Here is a 22,015-nt window from a genome sequence, read left to right on the forward strand (position 1 = left end):
ATGCGAAACTTATGTTTATTTTTAGCTCCTGTCCTTAGATTTCTAAATCTCCGAATCAATCTGTGGGTTTACATACACCTGTTACTACTTCCTTGCTAGGACTGACCTCATTATACTTATAGAAGGGAGCAGGGTCAGGGTTGACATGGACTGCACTTGGCAGAATGCCTGCAAATATTTCCTAGGCTGAATCTGTAAATGAGTGGCTCGAGTGGTAGTTAGGTTTGACTTCCCAATTACACTTTGAAAAGTAATAATTGATGTAATAGTTGTATAGATTAGTGACCCAGCCATATGTCCACTGGTAAAATATTTGCAAGAAAGTGCTCACTTGCATTCCAATGCAGTGTATGTTCTTTGGCAGTTGCTTAATGTCAGCGCCAGTGCTATCACATGAATCAGTTTTCACGGTCTACAGACCTATTCCTCTTGTCATGCATTCTTGCTGGCTTTGTGCCTTTCAGTGTGGCACCCACTCTTTGCCTCAGTTCTGTCTCCCTGAACACATAATTTTGAGAGCTACCAAAGTAATATCCTAATGTCCCTTCCCTCTGTGCTACTTTTGCAGGAACACTCATCTGTGCATGTGGTTCCAAGTTAGATTATATTGACATATTGTTCTATTTTTAATAGAGAAGAAATGGACTTCAGCAAGGAGATAAGAATACAGTAGGACCACATAATAGGTTTATGAACCAACATTTATATTAACTAGCTGCCTAATAATATGGTTAATATATGACTAGAAAAGGAACTGGTTTTGTTGCCAGTTTCATCAAAAAGATTCTACCATTTTGCATCATCATAATTATTTTGACAAATCAAATAATGCTCTTGATCCAAGTATATCACTGGTTAAGTGAAACATGTTCTGTGCTCAATAATATCAGCAGAATTTTCCCTTTCACTTCATAGATTTGTGTATGTATATATATAGGTGTGGGTGTATAAAAAACACTTAATGATTACATATATTCACTCAGTCAGTAAACATTTATCAGACGCCTTCTGTGGTCCAGGCACAAAGTTAGGTGCTGGTGTTGCAGATAAACGGAACACAGCCCTTGCCACCCATTAATCAGATAATTAGAGAATTGTGATAGGTGCTATATGAGATGTGGACAAAACATAGTGTGAGCACATGGGGAAAAATACCAACTAAATCTACATGGGAAGGGCTGTGAAGGTTCCATGGAGTACTGGTGTTTGGTGTGGGTCTTAGAGAAGGAAGAAGAGAAGTTTGCCAGATGTAGATGTAGTGATTTAGAAATGATCTTTTACTGGGCACAGTGGCTCATGCCTGTAATCTCAGCTATCAGGAGGCTGAAGTGGGAGGTTGGCTTAAGGCCAGGAGTTTGAGACCAGCCTGGGCAACATAGTGATGGATCATCTCTAAAAACATGAAAAAAAAATTAGCCGGGCGCGGTGGTGCACGATTGTAGTCCTAGCTACACAGAAGGTTTGCTTGAGCCCAGAAGTTCGAGGCTGCAGTGAGCTATGATCCTGCCACTTCACTCCAGCCTGGGTAACAGAGTAAGATCCCATCTTTGAAAAAAAAAAAAAAAAAATCTGATACGTTGGCAGCAAGAAATAAAAGCTCACACACGAAGGAACTGATTTTCTCCACCATTTTAGAGCTGCTCACCCCTTCAATTGTTTTGTAATCTTCTATGTTTCACTATCTAGATAGAATTTGTTAACTTTTTCAGTTATAGGGTAATAGAGCTATCCTAATATAAATAAAAGGAAGATCAAAAATTATACCACCTTTACCTCCCAATGCATATTCCTTCTGGTCTTTAAAGTTCAACCCCAGAATCCTTACCTTATATTTGGCATCGTGAAAATTTGACCAGCCAGCTAATTTGTGAAAAACCAATGAATTCTTTTGAATCCTTGTGTCTTGACTCCATCTGTTCACTCCACACCCCTTCTGAAAACTCTCTGCTACTTGGTTTCCATGACATCATTCTCCAGGTTCCGCTTCTGCCTTTATGACCACTCAGTGTCAGTCTTCTGTGGACTCCTCTACCACTTATTTATTATTGGTATCCCAGGAACATTTTATTGTCGATTTTTGTTTGTTTCCTTTTATTGAATAATCATATCCATACTCTGTTGTTTTCTATTATTGCTGTACCTTTCACCCATATAGACATTTACCTCTTACCCTGCCTAGAATGACTTTTCTGGGCTCCTGATTATATCCCCCTGTATATTAGAACTGACTGTTTCATAGGAATTAAGACTCAACATGTCCAAAACCGAACCCACTTTTCTTCCTTCCCTAAACCTGCTCCTCCTCTCAGTGAATAGCACCATCATTCACCTGTCACTCTAACCCAGATTTTATCCTTCATCCTGTTTTGTCCTTCATTTGGTACCCATGACCAATCCCTGGCCTTTACCCAGACTGATGGTGATTGAGCTCTATCCGTTCTATCATCCCCCTACTATGCCTAACATTGATTCCTTCCATTATATCTCCTTTGCACTGTTGCCTTCAAGTTTTCATAGCCCTTTACCTGGACTTGTCTCTGTGTCAACCATCTTACTCACCTCCTCCCCTAGTCCGTTTTACACTATTGTCAGAGTGATCTGTCTAAACCATCAATCTGATATCCTAATACTTACACTCCTCTGTGATAGAGATAGGTAGCTCTTACCCACCTCTGCAGCCTTATTTCTTGGCACTCTCCCTTCTCATATTTATTCTCTATCATTTTAGAGCTAGTTACTGATTTACCTGAGGTTTCTCAAACTCCATCAGACTATTTTGTTTTCTGTCTCCACACCTTTGTTCATTCTGCTTCTTTGGCCCGCCCAGTGCCTCTCCAGTTAAGCCTCGTTGTTTGTTCTCTTCCTTTTGTGCCACTGCAGCTTGTGTGTATTGGTAGGCCACCTACAATATGTCACTGTGTTCATTTGTTCTTGAAATTGTGTGTAAAGCATTGAGAACAAGACACTGTGTATGACTTTGCTGACCTCAACATCTAGCATAGTCCCTGGATTGTGGCAGATGTTCAATTACTGTTTGTTAAAATAACATTATTTGACTCTTATGCCTCCAACAAACCGTCAGGGCCAGTGAAGATACAAGGAAAGGTTTATTTCACGGTCACTGGCTCTGCCTGCTTTTATGTTGAGATATGCTTGCTTACGAAGAGAGGAACTGAAATAAATAATTAAAACCTAGCTGCATCAGGACTCTCAGTTACTCAGCCACTGGGTGATTAGCTGTCAATTGCCCAGTGGTTGAACTGTTTAGGATTATAGGGTTCCAACTCTAATATTCCACCCTTCTCCCCCTCTACCCCTTCCCTCTCTCCACTCTCCCTCTCCCTTTTCCTCTTCTTTTCCCTCCCTCCCCTCCCTGCCCCTTTCCCGGTTCTCTCTCCTTTCCTCTCTCCCCAGCTATTCTCCCTTTCTTCCCTCCCTCCCTCTCCCTCCATCCCTCCTATCTTTCTTCCTCTCCCTCTCTCCCTCTGTTTCTCTCCATACACACACACATATATATATACATACTTACAGTATATTTTGAAAATTAATATTTTCATGCCAATAAACCTATTTTGCAGCCATAAAAATTTATGATACCACTTCTCACTACACAAATGATTTTCAGATTTTGTCAAATAGGAAAAACTGAGTACTCTAGTTGAGCTTATAGAGAGACATTAGAGTATGTTCTTTTTTACTTTTGGAATATTGTCATCCATTAAAAATGTTGAATTTGTGTGTATCACTGTATGAATTTAATGCATTTTAAGTAGCCAAATTTTAAAAGGACCAAATAGATAAGAACTATTTAATATTGAATGATACGTAGGTTAAACCTGAGCCTCACTAGTATTCAGAGTATAGCATTATATTTCTTTGATGATTAAGATGAAAATCCTAAAATGTCTTTATTCAAAAAAATATGAGACATTCTCTCTTTGCTTTATTTACACAGCAATGAACTGTTCAGCTGAAGAGACTGAGAATGACCACAGCCCAGAAACACTCAGTAAAAAATTATCAGATGTGTGCCAGTTACGGAGGGACATTGATGAATTAAGGACTACAATATCAGATCGCTATGCTCAGGACATGGGAGACAACTGCGTTACCCAGTGACCAAGTATTGGTCCCACAGCAATAATGACCCATTGTTAAGTGCTGCTGCATTACGGTTCTTCATATTTCTCTTTAGGAGCCATAATGGAAAGTTGCAAGTGACATATGACTTGCACATAGGTTGTTTTTTTCTGTGGATTTGTTTTATTGAGGGGAAAAGTGGATATGACGAGGTTTTAAAAAGGCTTATCAGGCAAAAAAAGAATCAAATTACCTTTGAAAAATATGATAAAGTCTATAAGAAAAAAAAAATTCTGTATTTTCAAACTACTGATTATAGGACCAAGCTGTGAAGAGTACCCTTCAGATAAAGGGATAGAATTTCTGTTAATCCTATAGTTTTGTGTGTTTGTGTGTGCATGTATGTGTGTTTTTTGTGTATGCGTGCTTTATTAACAAAATTATGTGGGTTTCTAGGGTCAAAGCAAAGTTTCTGAGAAAGGCACACACTGTTTATTCTTATATTTCTTTCATTTTGAAGCTTGTGTTGTACTTTGGGATTTTCAAAGGCTGGCTGAACAGGAGTTCCAACAGCAGGCAAGTGTTCTATTCTAATAGTAGTACAGCAGACAAAACCATTTGTATTTTGGATAGTCACTGTGCTGAGATGATGAGGTTGTGGGCTTGAGTTGATTTTAGTACTGTAGATAGGTCAGCTGTTTTTCCAGAGTGATTGTGGATTTCCTCAGAGGGCTGAAATTTTGATGTGATGATCTTTTTCAATAGCATTGTAATTTAGGTATTACAAGGAAGTCTAACATAATTTGAACTAATTTTAAAATGTCCCTTACTATTTACAATTTTTAATTTATATTTTATGTGTATCAGTGTAAACAAAGCCATATATAATTAATGCAAATCTTCTAAGGTTTCAGATCATTATTGTAAAGAAAGATTAATGAAGTGACTCTGGAACAATAGCTTATTTATCTAAATCTCAACATTTACATTTCAACAGTTTTGTATCTGTGTTAAAGTTGAAACTAAGAGAAAGCCAACACATATTCTTTATATCTGAACTAACACTAGCATAAAAAAAAATTTAAACGTAGATATTTTATTTCCTTTTATTAGATAAGTACATTAACAACAGAGTTTTTCATAGAATATGAACTTGGCCAGGTTAGTTATTCATCTGGAGTACAGGGTATTACTATGAAGTGAAATTGTTTTTTAAGTAGACATACAATCATTTAAACTTCCAATGAATATTGTCCATATTTAGTTGGTATTTTCGAAGAACTATATATTTTCTTGCCTTCAGAACATTCATTACATTCTTTTGAATATACCTAATTATAGCCAAGCCTTGTCCTTTTTCAATTGGTTTGATTTCTTGATGCAACCAAGCCTTCATTTAGGGCAAGACTAAATATTAATAAGAGGCGGAAAGAGAAAGGGTGTGAATCAAAGAGGATAATACTGAGTAGGTCAGAGCAGATCACATGCCTGTTTTCTTGCCAGGCTTATATAGTGGTATAAAGGCTGCTCCTAGAAAATATTTTTATTAAATATTTTTAACAGTGAAAACAAGTGAGACAAGGTTCTTGGAGACTACCCAGGAAGACACTCAGTTCAGAATTTTGGCTTATATACAGCTCTCAATAAATTGTTTTATAGTTATATTTCAGCAATTAGTTATAATACATTGTAAAGACATCAGATTTCCCTTTTGTGCAGTGCCTGAGTCCTCATTGCTCTTCTTACTTCTTAGCATCTGGGCACTAAGAAATCAGTGCATTATAGTGATTCAGCATCCCAAGGTCCCTAACCTAAGGAGGATCTTAGTCACTGGTAAAAACTTGGCTTTCTAATGGGTCATTTCTTTTTTAATGTTAGTGGTTTGAAGACAATCAGGGTATAATAAATTTGTACCAAAAATCTGATGCAGAGAATTCTGCCTTGCAAAAAATTAGTATCTGTGAAATGATCCGTTATAGTAAAGTATTAATAGATAATAACATCAAAATAGATCAGCCACAAGTACAGCAAACAACATTTTTACATTCTATTTGAATAGAATCCCAACACTCCCCCATGATTTTGGAAATGAAGGCACCCTAAAATAATAGAACTAACTGGCAAACAGTCACCAATTTGGATCAGTAGGCTACTAAATATATCCTAGGCTTTTAGTATATATTTTGGGCTTTATGATTGTTGTTGTTTTATGGTCATTTGTTTTAATCTACTGTAGATTAATTTTTGTTTTCTGGTTTAGTTGGGATAAAGTAATTTTTTATTTGTTTTAGTTAGTATTCTGAAACTTACAGAATTAAACTTAGTTAACATATCTTGAGGTAAAAAAATTTTAACTTAGTAGGAAATGAACTACTACTGATGCATTTCAGTTTGCAAATTGTGTATTTCCCATAAAAAAATGGAATTAAGATGTAATAGTTTAAGTATAACCTTGGATTACAAAATTGAATCTCTTGGAGTCTGGAGTTTGTAATGGGGCCTCAAGTAGATAACCTTGGAAGGAATTTTGGGGAGAAGTGAAACTAGTAATATTCTAATTTGTCAGTATTTAAGTTTTGATTTTTATTTTTCAGAAAATTCCCCTTTCCCAAGACACTCTGTTGGGTTAGAATAGTAATAATATTGGTATCATATTCAGAAGAGATTTTGCCAAGTAAGATGGGCAAATATCAGCGCTATAGTGAACTAGGATGTTCATGGAAGTTATGGCAGCAAATATGCCTGAAATGAAAATTAACCTAAACTTTTTAAAGAACATCTATTTGAAAATTTCCTTAGATAATGAAACCTCTTTTTAATTATGATTTTGTGAATTAAATATCCTTTTAGGAAGACTCTCATGCATTATTAATATTAATTATTGGTCTTTGGGTTTTAAAGTTGAGCTTATTCTGCCTCAGTCACATTACAGTCACATTACAACTGTAAAGAACAGTTGTCTCAGTGAAAAATCCAAAGTACCTGTGCAGATAAAATTCAATGAATCAAAGGCACAATAGCTGTCTTTTCATTTGATGTCAGAAAAATGGGATGACTTTAGTTAAACTGTCAGTAAATTTTCGATGGCCTCTAATTAAAAAAAGAAACATAAGTATTGACTAGGCAAAGTATTCCTGAATTTATTTTAAAATAAGTGTGGCCCCTTTTTTATATTTGAACTGGGATTCAATATTTAATGTTAACAGTATTATATTTTAATGAAATTTATTTTGATGGTGACAATTTATTAAACTGAATTAGACTTCTTTCAACAGCTGATTATAAAGACAATCTCAAAGGCTGGAATGTGTTGTTAAAATGAATATTGTACATTTCTGACATTAATGAGCTTACAAATTAATTCTGTCATAGTGCAAGATGTATTAATAGGAATCTCTTAGAGGATATTTTTAAAGGAGTTACTTTATTGGGAAAATGTTCTTTAAATATCAGTAATAGTTCATTGAGTAACATAGTAGCTGAGAACCTAGACTATATTTTTATATAGCATAGTTCAGCTCAGACACGCCTTTAGTTTGGATTATTGGCATTCTCTTACGTGGATTTCTATCATTGTAGTTATGTATTTACGATAATAAGCAATTTTCATAACCATGCTCACTCAGACTACATAATTTGAAACTGCCAGTAGCTGTGGCTCTCAGAGCCAAAGTTAATTCATTTTGTTTCCATTTTTGACAATTCTTTTCAGTGTTCACGAAACAAGAAAAACGATTTCCTATTTGGTATAAAGAGTAAAATTTCCAACTTTGCCCCAAAATGCCATGGTGGTATATTTCCATATGATTATATCATACATTTAATCATGAAGGGGAAAGATTTTGGATTGTTTTCTTATTTAAAAGAAATATTAAATATAATAAGAATGTAGTTTCAAATCAATAAGTCATTAACAACACTATTGCAGCTGCATAAAGAGAACCTTTTGTGCCTTTTTGCCTGCAGTAAGCATTCATTTCTGTTTTACATGAGCTATAAGAATGTTGATGATTATTGCACCTTGTTCTTCTGTAAATAGACTTTAAGGATTTTTTTTAAAGCAAGGAGTTGGTTTTCATTTTTAGGCAGTAAGATATGAGAAGAGGTATCAGATATATGTCTTTGGAATCCAGCCTTCCCTGTATAGTGAGTGGGAAACTCCTTTAGAATGTATTCATTTGTGAGTATATTTGTGTACATATGTATGTATAAATAGTTATTTAAATACCCAAGCATAAAATTCAACATCACATTGGTGTGATGACAAGAAGTAGTAAGGTGCTAGGTGGTTACGTTAAAAGCACAGCACAGTGTGTAATCAGTCACTATGACTGGTGGTTTTATAAACTAGGTTCAGTTTTTGAACCACCCAGAATACCTCATGTGTAAATACAGTGTTCATGACTTAATTAAAATACAGTTATTGTAAAAAGAATGTGAAGCCACTGGTTGGCTTATGCCTTCTGATCTATCATTTTTGCCTCTTTTTTTGTAAAGGGGTTGTTTTTGTTTTTGTTTTTTAATAGGGTTTACAGCTAGAATTTTGAATGCCAAAGTTCTATTTATTAAATTAAGAAAAAAGTTTTCAATGTTAATGGCTAGTATTTTTCCACTGGACTATTATTTGTTGATGTTGGAATTTTTATTTACAGAGAAATAAATTTTTTATAAAAAGATTTATGTCTTCCAAGTGCCTAATGTTAATAGAAAAATGTATTGGAAATTTTAGACTCTGTATTCCGAATTCTCAATGACAAGAATATGCTGACTTAATTTTAGGTAAAAGCTTTCTATAAATACATTGCAGAATCCTTGACTAAAAACATGAAGACTTCGGCCTGCTAAGTCTGTCTTATGATTTCAGTTACTAAAAAGCTTTTTCTCAGGGTCTTCCCATGAAGGACAGTGAGATTTTCTGATGACAGGTGCTGTAAATTCAAAGTCATGCCTATGACCATTTCAGCTAATAGCATTGTGTCACCCTTCTGAATTTCTAAAGTCCCTATTTAAATCAGGAGTCTTCTTTCTAGTTTTCCAGCAGACAAAATCTGACTTCAGTTTTCTACATTGCTGAAAGGTTGTGCTGGTAAGTCAAATCTTTTTTATTTTACCCCTTCTAATCAAAGGTTGAAAACTTACTGAAACATGTACAAATAAAGCCTTGTTAAAAGGTTGCTATGCAAACGGTCTTGACATCTCAGCTTTGATAATTTGCCGGTATAGTGCCAGAGATGCCCTGCGGATGGCATCCTGAGTCCTTGTTCTAACATATATGGGCTATAGCCCCAGTCTCTACAGGAAGTTGGTTAATATTTTGATTAGCAGTGTCTGTTTCCAGTTTAGCTAACTTGGCATTGTTCTGTCAGAGTCTTTAATGAGGCATCTAGTTCAGCTAACAGGGAAAGAATCACTTTTGAAATCCTGTATTACGGGCTACTTAGGTTGCAAGCAGATGTATTAGAAATAAGAACAGAATGGATAAAATCTTAGAATATTTCTAAGGTGATCAGTAAAGAAGTTTCCCTTTCAGATGAAATATAGGATCATTTTTGATTTGGTAAAAAAAAAAAAATGGTAGGTTTTTGTTTGTTTGTTTGTTTGTTTGGTTTGTTTTAAGACTTGAGTTTCACTCTGTCACCCAGCTAGAGTGCAGTGACGTCATTGTAGCTCACAGCAACCTCAAACTCCTAGGTTCAGACGATCCTCCTGCCTCAGCCTCCCGAGTACCTGGGACTACAGGTGTGTACCACCGCATCTGGCTAATTTTTCTAGTAAAAAAAAAAAGTATTTTATTGGGGAAAGGTTAACACAAAGCTTTTGAAAGGGCACATCCTAGTGATTTTGCTAATAGCTTTTAGCTTCTTTTGATGACAGCTTTCACCAACCAAACAGAATCTGACATTCTGTGTCAGAAAGCAGAAGACTCAGTTAAAAAGAGGTGTGAAATGCGTTGCTAGCAATGCCCCAAAATGGCAGGGTGCGGATCCAGTAGAGCAGACAGTCTGCAAATAGACAGCACTCGAACATCGTGTCAGTTAAGGCACTCTCCTTGGTTTTGGGGAGATTCCAGTTTGAAGAATGAAATTATGATAAAAGATTTCTTTTTTAAAAATCTATTTATTAAAAATAAAATGTTTAAATAAAACTGCTATCCTGGACAGAAAGTTGGTGTGATCACAAAAAGAAAAATCTTTCCATTTTAGCCAACCTGTTTTTACTTAAACACAATCTCTCTTCATCTCTATTGATTCCCTCCTAAGTTTTAAAGTTTTAAACTAAACATATACCTACCCTGTGACCAGGACATTTCACTCTTAGACATTTACTTGAGATAAATTTAAAAATATGCCCACAGAGATACTTCTCAATGAATGGTTCCCAGCAGCTTTATCCGTAGCAAGCAAAGACTGGAAACAGCCCACGGGTCTGTCGGTGCGCTTTCCCCACTCGGACTTGAAAAATAGCACTTTTTTTAACAACCTTGGGTTATAATTGATTAAGAGTCACATACATCCTATATATTTTGGAGAGTTAGAATTGGAAAAAAAGGCCTCCTGTCTACCAGAGGCACCTCACTGTTGTTTACACTTCATCTGGAGCACTGTGCTCTGTCACGTCGGCTCCCTGTTCCATGGTCTCCACAATTCATGTGAAGCACTTGGGCTCATCCTTCCTGAAACAAAGAAACTTATTATGTGTTTTTGTTTGTACATATGCATAACATTGTTAATTCATTGGGTGCCAGTCTCTCACCAGACTTTTAGCTTTTTTAGAGCAAGCACTTCCTCTTTCTAAACTTTGTGTTTAACGAGCAATTAGGATATGCTATCTTCCAGAGATGTGCAAGTATCTGCCCTTAACCCTAGCATGGAAGAGCTCTATTTTCAAGGAGAAAATGTAGTCTTTAAAAGCATAGCCCTAGAGGAGCATGGCACTTAAAATGGAAGGGTATATAGTCATCATAAATCCTGCTAAAGCAAGTTGAATTATCCTCCATCTCTTGGATCTCCTATTAATCTCTTCCACAGCTATACTCTTTCTGCCCTTCTGTGGGTCCAGACCACAGGATTGGACACGGTTATTTCCTGGTGCATAGCATTCTCATGTAGGTTTCATAAGGTCAAATCTAAGATCTGACTTAAATGAGAAACAAAATAGTAATTTAAGAAATGAATGCAGTCGCATCTAACTTTAAGTTTGAGAATGCATATACATGTATATTTTATATTTTAAATAGACCGTACAGCTGAAACCCCTTATAAACAAGGAAGCAAGGTAATTTATATTTTTCATTCTTATATTGATCGTTTAGTCATGAAACAAGTGGTTAAAGTTGTTTAATGGCCCATGGTGACTAAAACACAATGCACAGGAACTATGTCTGCTATATCATCATTATTATTAATTCTTTATTAACCAACATTTGAATACATGCCTAGTAAGCAGACTTTGCATGCATTATCCCATTTATTCCCCTATGTACAGGGTGTCCTAAAAGTCACCATACATAGGGAAAATGGGAAATTGTATTAATAGCTACAATTTCATTACATTGGGCCCACCCAGATAATGCAGAATATTTTCCCTATAATTCCATCTGTAATCTTAATTCCTCTTTGCTATGTAACTTAATGTATTTACAGGTTCCAGGGATTGGGACATGGACATCTTTGGGGGAGTCGTCACTCTAACTTTGACACCATGCCCTGAACAAATTAGTTGTCAAATCTTGAAAATTCTGCCTTCTCTGGTTCTTTCACATTTGTCTTGGGTACTTCATTTCCATCTTCCTTGCTCCATGTAACTGAGGCTCAAACTATTATAAAATAAATGTCACATATTTGAGTTAAAAATTTTTGATTAGAGCCTGAAAGCCACTATGTAAGCTATATCCTTGATGATTCAGATATTTACTTCACTCAAGAAAAGACATGACACCCCTGATTTAACATCTCAAAAAAAAAAAGAAAGGATTAAGTTTTTGCAGAGAATTTCTGAATTTTTATATCATGGACATTTGTCAGTGCCTTATAGGATATGCCACAATCTGGATTTGTCTGATTCATCATTATTAGATTTAAGTTAAACATTTTTAACAAAAATGTCATGTGGGTGATGTTGTATATTTCTCATAGAGAAGCTCATGATAACTGTTTTCTTTGTTTTTTGTTTTTTTTATTTCAGCATATTATGAGGGTACAGATGTTTAGGTTACATATGTTGCCCTTGCTCCCCTCACCCCCCAAGTCTGAGCTTCAAGCGTGTCCATCCCCCGGATGGTGCGCATTGCACTCTTTGTGTATGCATATACCCATCCCCTCCTCCCCTCTGCCCCCTGCCCCCTGACTGACATCCAATAGATGTCATTCTTATATGTGCACTTATGTGTTGATCAGTTAATACCAATTTACTGGTGAGTACATGTGGTGCTTGTTTTTCCATTCTTGGGATACTTCACTTAGTAGAATGTGTTCTAGCTCTTTCCAGGAGAATACAAGAAGTGCTATGTCACCATTGTTTCTTATAGCTGAATAGTACTCCATGGTATATATATACCACATTTTATTAATCCACTAATGTATTGATGGACACTTGGGTTGTTTCCACATCTTTGCAATTGTGAATTGTGCTGCTATAAACAACAGTTTGTTATTATTGATGACATTAAATTACATCATGTGTTTGAGCTGAAACACCTTCAGTTTTAACAGTCAAGTGGAGGACACGTGACAAGGACTTGGTTCCTGTAAGCTAGGGAGTTGGAACTAAGACATCTACATATAGCCACGATGCTCAAAAGATCACATCTTCAGTAAAAAGAAGAGATCGGGAGAAAATCTGCCTCTTAGCGAAGGGAAATTAAAAGGTTATTTGGTTTTCAGGGACTCAGCTTCAGGCAGGGAGATGAAAAATACTCCCTTGAGATTTTGTAACCATAATTCTACAGTCAAGTAGAATGTGGTTTGAGCTTGTTACATGTGTGGGCCAAGAAATGCGAAGGCCAGAAGTTGACTTAAAGAATTCAAGGTTAGTAACTCTCTGGAAATGCTGGATGAAACAAAATAAATATTCCCTAAAGGGAAACATTTTGAATTAATTCCTCACAGAATTCCCATTGATTTGTCCCGTCAAACATGAGCTCAAAATCTAAAATTTTAAAACAGAGAAAAATAAAGTCAGCAGAACCCAACAAATAACAGAACCTAAGCACTTCAGATAATGGAATTATCAGATGTATATTATAAAATAGGAATTACCGTATGGTTAAATTTATATAAAGTTCTGAACCATGTAAAACTTACGCATGAGATTGTGACTTCAAGGAGCCCAAGGGAACTTTTGAGTTTCTGGGGATGTTCCATTTATTGATCTGGGTGATGTTTACACAGATGTGTTCACTTGGTAAAAATTCACTAAACTGTCTCCTTATAATGTGTGCATTTTATGTATGTTATAATGCAATAAAAAGTTTACACTAAAGAAGTGAACAAGGAAATTTATAAAAGAATCAAACATAATTTTTAGAAATGAAAAATATGTTAATTAAAAATTCAAGGTGGTTATCCCTACATCTGAAACAGCTGGGATGGTATCCAAATGCAACCATGAAGTTGAAGGAGATAAAATCAAGGCCAAAGCCACCAAGCTATGAAAACTTAAGATGAAGAGAGCCAAAGTTGTGAAAAAAGAGGAAGCAGGTGAAGATTGATCCAAGTATGTCAATTTTTGCAGATGGACAGACAGGTCACTTAGTGTGCTTTGAGGAACTGAAATCACTTGTTGGTCTCCCCTGCCAAGAATCCCTCCAGTTTCTTCTCAAAGGAGGAGTCCAAGAAGAAAATGACACAAGCTGTTTGAGAAGGAGAGTCTAGCTCCCTAAAGAAAATGATCAAGTTGAAGAAGAGTCAAGGTGTGGAAACTGAAGGAACCAATGTCCAGAAAGAGTTTAAGGTCAAAGATGCTGAGCCAGAGCCACAGGTAGATGGCACATGTGTCCTGATCCAGAGGTGGGGGGTGGCATCAGAAAGCCTGGCTCAGAGTGTTCCAAAAAAGAAGAAAAAGGAAGGGGAACAAATTGGAGCCTTCCCAGGGCACTGTCCCAAAGATACACAAAAAAGCAAAGACATGGGTGCCTGACCAGAAGGCAGACGTATCAACTTGAAGGACCTGTTTATGTCCATACCAGTTATCTGAGCCCTCAGCTTTTTAGGTTTCTCTGCATCCACATCAGTTTAAGCCCTGAGTTTTACACCTGCCATCTGTGACAAACTGGACATCCATAGGGTTTCTGAGACAGGTTGTGGGAAAACTCTTGTCTTTATCATTCCAATGATTCATGCAGTCTTTCAGTGCAGGAGAAGAGTAAGCTTGCCCCAGCTCCAGATAACACTGAGTACCACCTGGACAGCTCAGAACCAAGGCCAGAGCTGAGACTGGGTCACTAAACAAGGCTGGGACTGAGTCTGGAGTGTTGCCCAATGAGACTGAAATTGAGATTAAAACACTGCCCTGTGTGGCTGGAAGTAAGGCTAGAGCACCACCCAGCAAGGCCAAAGCAGAGACCAGAGATATCACCTATAACCAGGCGCTGCTGTTCTGTGATGACGATGCTGGGGAAGAACTTTCTTCCCTGATCAAGAAGAAGTCCCCAAACAGGATGAGGACAAAGAGGAAAAGCTTGAAGAGCAGACTAGAAAGTCAAAACGAGTTGGGTAGGCAAAGTTGCCTCCTGTAAAGCACATCTAAAACATCCTCTACTTGGACTGGTTCTGACTTCCGCCTGAGAGCTGGCCATCCAGGTCAAACAACATGTAGATGCTGTGGCCAAGTTTACAGAAGTTAAAACTACTGTTCAAAAAAAGAAAAATCTGCTGTTTTGTTTGATAGAATGTTCATGCAGAAACAGCAAAGGATGCTCAATTGTCAGCTTGAGATTGTGATCACCATTCTGGGCTGGCTATGGGAGAAAGTTAAAGAAAAATCACCTTCATTTGAGAAATCTGCAGCAGCTCAGGGGTCTGTTGGTGTGGATGAGGCTAACTAGATGATTGAGAAGGACAATATTGCTTACCTCGCACAGCTGCTAGAGATACTCAGTGTTTTCCTAATACAACCTGAAGAGACAGATGCTTGTTTTTCTTCTGTCACACTGAAGCTGGTATTAATACACCAAGCTGCTGCCTGAATCCTTCATAAGAAGCACACCAAGAAAATGGACGAAACTGCCAACTTGACCTCCTTATGCAGAAGATTGGCATGAGGGACCAGCCCAAGGTCATTAACCTCACAAGGAATGAGGCCACAATGGAGATGCTAGCCAAGACCAAGTTTCATCGTGAGTCTGATAAGAAAGACTTCTACCTGTACTACTTCCTGAGGCAGTGTCCAGGTCTCCTGCATGAGTCACCTCTCTGAGCTCCTCAAAGTCTTGAACATCATGCTGCTGACCCTACATGCCTGCACGCACCAGAAGCAGAGGCTGAGAAACCTGGAACAGTTTGCCCATGTGGAAGACTATGTACTCCTGGCAACAGATGTGGCAGCTCAGGGTCTGGATCTGCCAAACAGATGTGGCAGCTCAGGGTCTGGATATTCCTAAAGTCTAGCATGTCATCCATTACCAGGTCCACTACACCTGGGAGATTTATATCCACTGAAGTATTTGAACTGCTTGTGCCACCAATGAAGACCTCAGCCTGATGCTGGTTAGGCCTGAGGACATGATCAATTTTAAGAAGATGTACAAAACCCTCAAGAAAGAAAGTACATGGATGCAGTCAAGGAGAAAATCTATTTTCCTTGACCGAGAAAGCTGAGTATTGGAACTTCCAGAGTTGTCTGCACGACTCTTGGGTCGAGTGTGCAGTGGCTGCCCTTGAGAGTGAGCTGGAAGAAGAGAGGTGTAAAGGAAGAAAAGCTGATCAGGAAGAAGAGTGTTGAAGACAAAAGCAGATGAAGGTTCCTGAAGAAGGAGCTGCACCATTTGCTCTCCCAAACAATGCTTAAATAGGACCCGAAAACCAAGTATCCAACTCAGCCTGGCAAGCTGCTTGTGCTATTGTCTGCCCCAAGAAATGGTAAGTCTGCTTTGAGCTGCCTCTCCAAACAGGAGAGGAAGAACAGGAGGAGGAGGAGAAAGGGGACAAGAAGCCTCCACAGCCAAAAGTGCAGCAGCAGGAACAGCGATAGCCAAGTACAAATGCAATTTAACTGTCCCAGGTCAAAGTTTGTTGGTGACCACACAGTGGTGTCTGTGTTCTCTGGTTATATGTGAAAATCTCTTTCCTTCCCATCATTTCATTTCACTTCACCATGTACGTCAGTTAGAAAAATCTTCTCTTTCACCTTAACCCTCTATGGCAGGAGAGACCTCATGCAGATTTGTGTTGTTTTATAAGAAGAATTCTATACAGCAGCTTAATATTTCTGTATTACAGTGTTTATAGATTAATGTTCAACTTGATAAAAACACTAGTCAGAAAAGTCTTTGTAGCAGTTAAATACCATGTTAGATACAAATGAAGAGAGAAGTAGTGAACTGGAATATAGTCAAGAAGAAATTATCCAGGAAAGGAGGTTTAGAAACAAGGCAGATATAATGAGAAGGGCTAATAGAAATTTTAATTAGAGTTTGCAAAAGGAAAGAATTGATAAAATGGGGAATAGGAACTATTTAGAGATCATATTTATTCGAGCAGTTGTCCAGGGTTGGTAAACTTTTCAGGACAGAGAAAAACATGAATTTGGAGATTCATGAAATACATTGAAACTACTGGCAGAAAAATGAAAAAAAAAATGGTACCTGGATACATGGTAGTAAAACTCAGAATCTGAAAGTTAAAAAGAAAGTCTTTAAAGGAGGTAGACAATATAAGAGAATAACTTCGAAGAAACAATTAGAACAGCAGAATTCTCAGTAGCAATAAAAAAAAAAAAACACAGTAGAATGATGTCTTCTAAATGCTGAGACAAACTAATTGTCAACACGGAGTCATGTAAATGAAAGCAAAGCAAGACATTTTTCATAAAAACAAAACTTGGAATGAGTTTAACATCAGGGGGCCTTATTAAAGGAAGTCCCAAAGGATAAATTTCAAGAGAAAAATCCAGAAAGGATTGAGAAGCAAGAAGGAACAGTGAACAAAGAAATTGGTATACAAGTAAACACTGTGTAAACTATGAAACAATGAAATTGTAGTTTATACTCTGTAGCCTTTTTATGTTGAAGTAGTTTTCTTCTATTCCTGGTTTGTTGAATAATTTTATGTCATTAAAGTTGTTGAATTTTGTTGACTGTTTGATCTCCATCAATTGACATGATCATGTGGGATTTTCATCTTCATTCTATTGCTATGGTTTATTGCATGATTTTTGTATGTTGTACTTTCCTTGCTTCTAGGAACATAGCCCACTTAGTCATAGTGTATAATCCTTTCAATTTGCTGTAGAATTCGGTTTGCTGGTACTTTGTTGAGGCCCTTCTGATTCTTTAAGATTTTCTCTTTTCTTTGTGTTTTAGCACTTTTACAATGATACACCTAGGAGTGGTTGTGTTTATATTTTTTCCTGCTTAGATTAAATGCAGCTCTTTGAATCTGTGAGTTGATGTGTTTCATTGGTGTTGGGAAATTCTAAGCCATTTATTCTGTAAATATTGTTTTTGTCTCACTTTTTCTTTCCTCTCTGTGACTCCAATTATCTAGATATACCTGCCCTTTTTATCCCCTTTTTTTTATTTTGCTACTCTTCTGCTCTTCTTTTCTTCATTCTGAACATTCTCTTCTGATGTATCTTCTAATTCGCTATTTTTCTCTCTAACTATATTCATCTGTGAGATATAGCTATTCATTGAGTTCTTACTATCAATTATTGTATTTTTGAGTTCTAGAATTTCCATTTAGTTTTTCCTTAGAATTTTCAATTTTCTGCTAGCATGTCCCAATTTTTGTCATTTATTTCTTGAGCATATTAAACATAAATATTTTAAAATCTATTATCTGTACCCCCAGTTAGTCTATTTCTACTGTCTCTTATTTCTCTTCATTTTTTATAAATTTTTATTTCCTCATATGCCTGGTCATTTTTTACTGAGAGCTGAACGTTGTATGAAAATATTATAGACGCAGTCTGAGGCTCTGGATAATATTATATTATTCCAGGTAGAATTTAAACTTACCTCTGGCAGAGCTAGTGGCACTAAGAATCCAAATCACTTTAATGAAATCAGGGACTCAGATGATTTAAAGCAAGAGTTTGAGGACTGGGAGAGCCAGTCTACATCTGGTTTTGTTTTTTTTTTTTTTTTTTTTTGCCAGCTAAATATGCATTTTATTTCTTTTTTTTTTAATTTTTTTTATTACAGCATATTATAGGGGTTCAAATGTTTAGGTTACGTATATTGCCCTTGCCCCCTCTCCCCCGCTTGAGTCAGAGCTTCAAGCGTGTCTATCTCCCAGATGGTGCACATTGCACTCATTATGTATGTATATACCCATCCTCTCCTCCCCCCGCCCATCTGCCCGAAGCCCAGTAAATGTTATTCCTATATGTGCACTTAGGTGTTGGTCAGTGAAATCAGTTTGCTGGTGAGTACATGTGGTGCTTATTTTTCCATTCTTGGGATACTTCACTTAGTAGAATGGGTTCCAGCTCTATCCAGAAAAATACAAGAGGTGCCATATCACTTGTTTCTTATGGCTGAGTAGTACTCCATGGTATATATATACCACATTTTATTAATCCACTCATGTATTGATGGACACTTGGGTTGTCTTCATATCTTTGCAATTGTGAATTGTGCTGCTATAAATATTCGAGTCCAGATGTCTTTTTTATAGAATGTCTTTTGTTCTTTTGAGTAGATGCCCAGTAATGGGATTGCTGGATCAAATGGTACTTCTACTTGTATCTCTTTAAGGTATCTCCATATTGCTTTCCATCTGATTTACTAGCAGAGTCTCAGCCAAAAGCCAGAGGCACTTATCAGGGCCTCCCCTTCTAAGAAGGCTATGAATTCTAATTTTTACCTCCTGGCCCAGGGTTTAGTGAGCTGTGACCCACAGGACAAACCTAGCCTACCACCGGTTTTGTAAATAACTCTTATGAGACCACAGTCATGTCCATTCCTTTACATTTTACCTAAAACTATTTTTGTGCTACACTGAAAGAATTGAGTAGTTGTTACAGAGAAGATATAGCCCTCAAAGCCAGAATTATTTATTATCTGGCCTTTTGCAGGAAAATTTTGCTGACCCCTGTCCTAGTTCCATAAGTGAGGAAAGCTCTGCTCAGCTTCTTTGCCTCTGAGCTCTTTCTTTCAGAAGTGGCAGATATCCCTAAAGGAAAAAATAGCTCCAAAGCCCAGGGTAACCTCTTTTAGTGTTTTTCTTCTACCGAATCTTGAGCCTGTAGTTTTTTTTTTTACTACATCATTAGCTCCCTGTTGTCTTCAAAAAGATTTTTTTCCCAGCATTTCCTAGTTGTTCTCTGTGAGAGGGCTGATCTGAATTCTCTAGTTTGCCATTACTGGAAGCAGAAATCTTTATAAGGCATTTGTTATAAGACATTTTTTACAACCAGTTTTTAAACAAATTCAGCCAGACAATGGGCATTCCACCACCCCCTTTAGTTGGTTAAAATATGATTTACCAGGGACATTGCCCTTTGTTACTTTCAACCTCCTCTAGTGGTTTGCTGCAGTAGACAGGGTGCAGTAATTCTAGAGTTGTCTTTTTACTTATAAGAACTGCTATCATCACACAAAAATGACTTCCTTCCTAGACTGTTTCAATATGCTCAGTTCCTTCCCCTTCTCGTCTATCCTGCGTCTCTCCTCCTGAAAAATCGTCAAGATGGTAGCCCTAATCAGGCTTTCAACAACCTCCCATGTTTCTCTATTGTGTATTAAATCCTTAACATGATGTTCATTGTCCATTTTTGTTTGTTTTTCTTTATCCTATTTTCAAGATTTTCTTTCTCACCAATCTAATACACATACATTGGTCAAACTGGACACTCAGCTCTGCTAAAAAAAGTACCAAATTATTTCTAGCCAACTTAATACTTCTTTCTCCTTTAGAATGAACTTCCTCCCTCTTCTACTTCTCAAAGTGCAACCCAGATGAGATTATGTCGAACTGTATCTTCCTTATTTTTCTATGCATCAGAGTGACTTGTGCCTAGTTTGCATTCAATAAATATGTTTTTCACTGGAAATAAGAGTTGGGCTCTAAAATGTTTGCTTTGAGTAATTTCTCTTTCTCAACATTTCTGTTAAAGAAACAAAGGTAAACTATTTTGCACTGGGGTTGGGTTGTCAGTCTTATTTCTTCCACAAGTGTTTGAATCATTACTGAAAATAATTATTAAAATTACTGAAGTCATTTCTATCATTGGGAAGCTAGATAATAATTATTGAATAAGGGCTGTCATCAGATATAGTATTGACATATTTCTTATAACCGTTTTAGACTGTTGATGACAGTTGAATAATTTGAATCCACTGATTTTTATTTTAATTCAACTAAGTAGCAAGGTAAATCATGTGACTGGTCTCTAAGAATCCTAATGTTTTAAGCATTTAGACTCCTTATTAAGTTTACTAATCTGAAGGCTTTGGGTAATTTTATGAGAGAATCTTCAAGAATACATACAGATTAGTTAATTTAAGAACCCAGAGAAAGATGTATAGAAAGTCTGTTTGAGAAGATGTGGATTTTAAAACTTTCTGAGCTAAACTACAATGTCCAGTTTCCTAATGTGTATAAAGTGGGATAATCATCTTCTCAAGCCTTTCCATAGACAACCTTTGTGTATTACAGATGGCCCCCAACTTACGATGGTCCAAAGGATTTTTTTGACTTTAAGATGGTGCAAAAGTGATACAAATTCAGTAGAAACTATACTTTGAATTTTGAATTCTAATCTTTTCTGAAGCTGTGATATGCAGTACAATACTCTATTGTGATGAGCCACAGCTCCCAGTCAGACACACAATCTTAAGGGTAAACAGCCAATACTCTGCAGTGTACTATGTTGCAAGCATTTTGTGGATAACGTATTTTGTGTTTTTGCATCCCATCAAGTCTATAAAACACCTGTTTTCAACTTGATGTTTTCAACTTTATTGGGACATAACCTCATTGTACATAGAGGAGCATCTGTATCTGAATCTGTGATGAAAAAGTTTGGTTTGCATCTTTGGAAGTTGCCCTCAATGGTTAAGTGGTGTTGGCAAGCGGCAGGCTGTATACAAAGCAATAACTAAAAGGTCAGATACTCCTGGGGCAGAGGTAGAGAAAGTGCCTAGAATAAATATTGTAGTGGAGACTGATGAGTGATGTTATGAAATACTGAATATGACGGGGACACCAAAGATTGGTGAACACAATAGGGTAGGGAGTGTCTTTACCTGGCTTTTGAGTTCAGAATGAAAAGTGATAGTACTCTCTGTGTGGAAACAGCAAGAGTGCAGGAAAATGTATGGGGATTTAAGACTCGATGCTAATATTTGCTCATCAGTGAGTTTGGGGCAAGGGTAAACAAAAAGAACAGATCTGGAGAAGGAATGAAGCAAAATCCTTCTGTAGTAACTCAGGAGGGCTATATTACTGATAGATCGCTTTTATTTGATGTGAATTAAGAGATGTTGAGGTGGATTCCTTACCCCAAAATATCTGCCGGTATTCCATCGTTAGTGATTCATGCTTTTGTGTTAAACATTTTACTCATCCTGAAATTCTCTTTGTATAGACATTTTTTTTAATGCAATTTTATATTTGCAGAAAAATTGCTCAGAAAATACATCCACACTCTCTCCACCTCTGCACAGTTTCCCCTAGTATTAACATCTTGAATTAGTGTGGCACATTTTCCTATAATTAGTGAACTGATACTGATATGTTATTAACTGCAGTCCATAGTTTACGATAGAGTT

At 36.9% G+C, this 22,015-nt stretch overlaps 1 protein-coding gene and 1 pseudogene across 1 annotated transcript in view; both read left to right on the forward strand.

The window, feature by feature from the left end:
- CEP85L (centrosomal protein 85kDa-like) overlaps positions 1–4,119 on the forward strand; it is a 143,929-nt gene extending 139,810 nt beyond the window's left edge. Inside the window, exon 11 of the mRNA XM_012650545.1 lies at positions 3,956–4,119. Coding sequence (XP_012505999.1) covers positions 3,956–4,119 — 164 coding nt within the window. The remainder of the gene's footprint in view (positions 1–3,955) is intronic.
- A 9,622-nt stretch (positions 4,120–13,741) lies between these two features.
- On the forward strand, positions 13,742–16,477 carry LOC105815396 (annotated as a pseudogene).
- The last annotated feature ends 5,538 nt before the right edge of the window (positions 16,478–22,015 follow it).

Source organism: Propithecus coquereli, unplaced genomic scaffold (assembly GCF_000956105.1).
Source record: "Propithecus coquereli isolate 6110/MARCELLA unplaced genomic scaffold, Pcoq_1.0 Scaffold331, whole genome shotgun sequence".
Taxonomy (NCBI): Eukaryota; Metazoa; Chordata; class Mammalia; order Primates; family Indriidae; genus Propithecus; species Propithecus coquereli.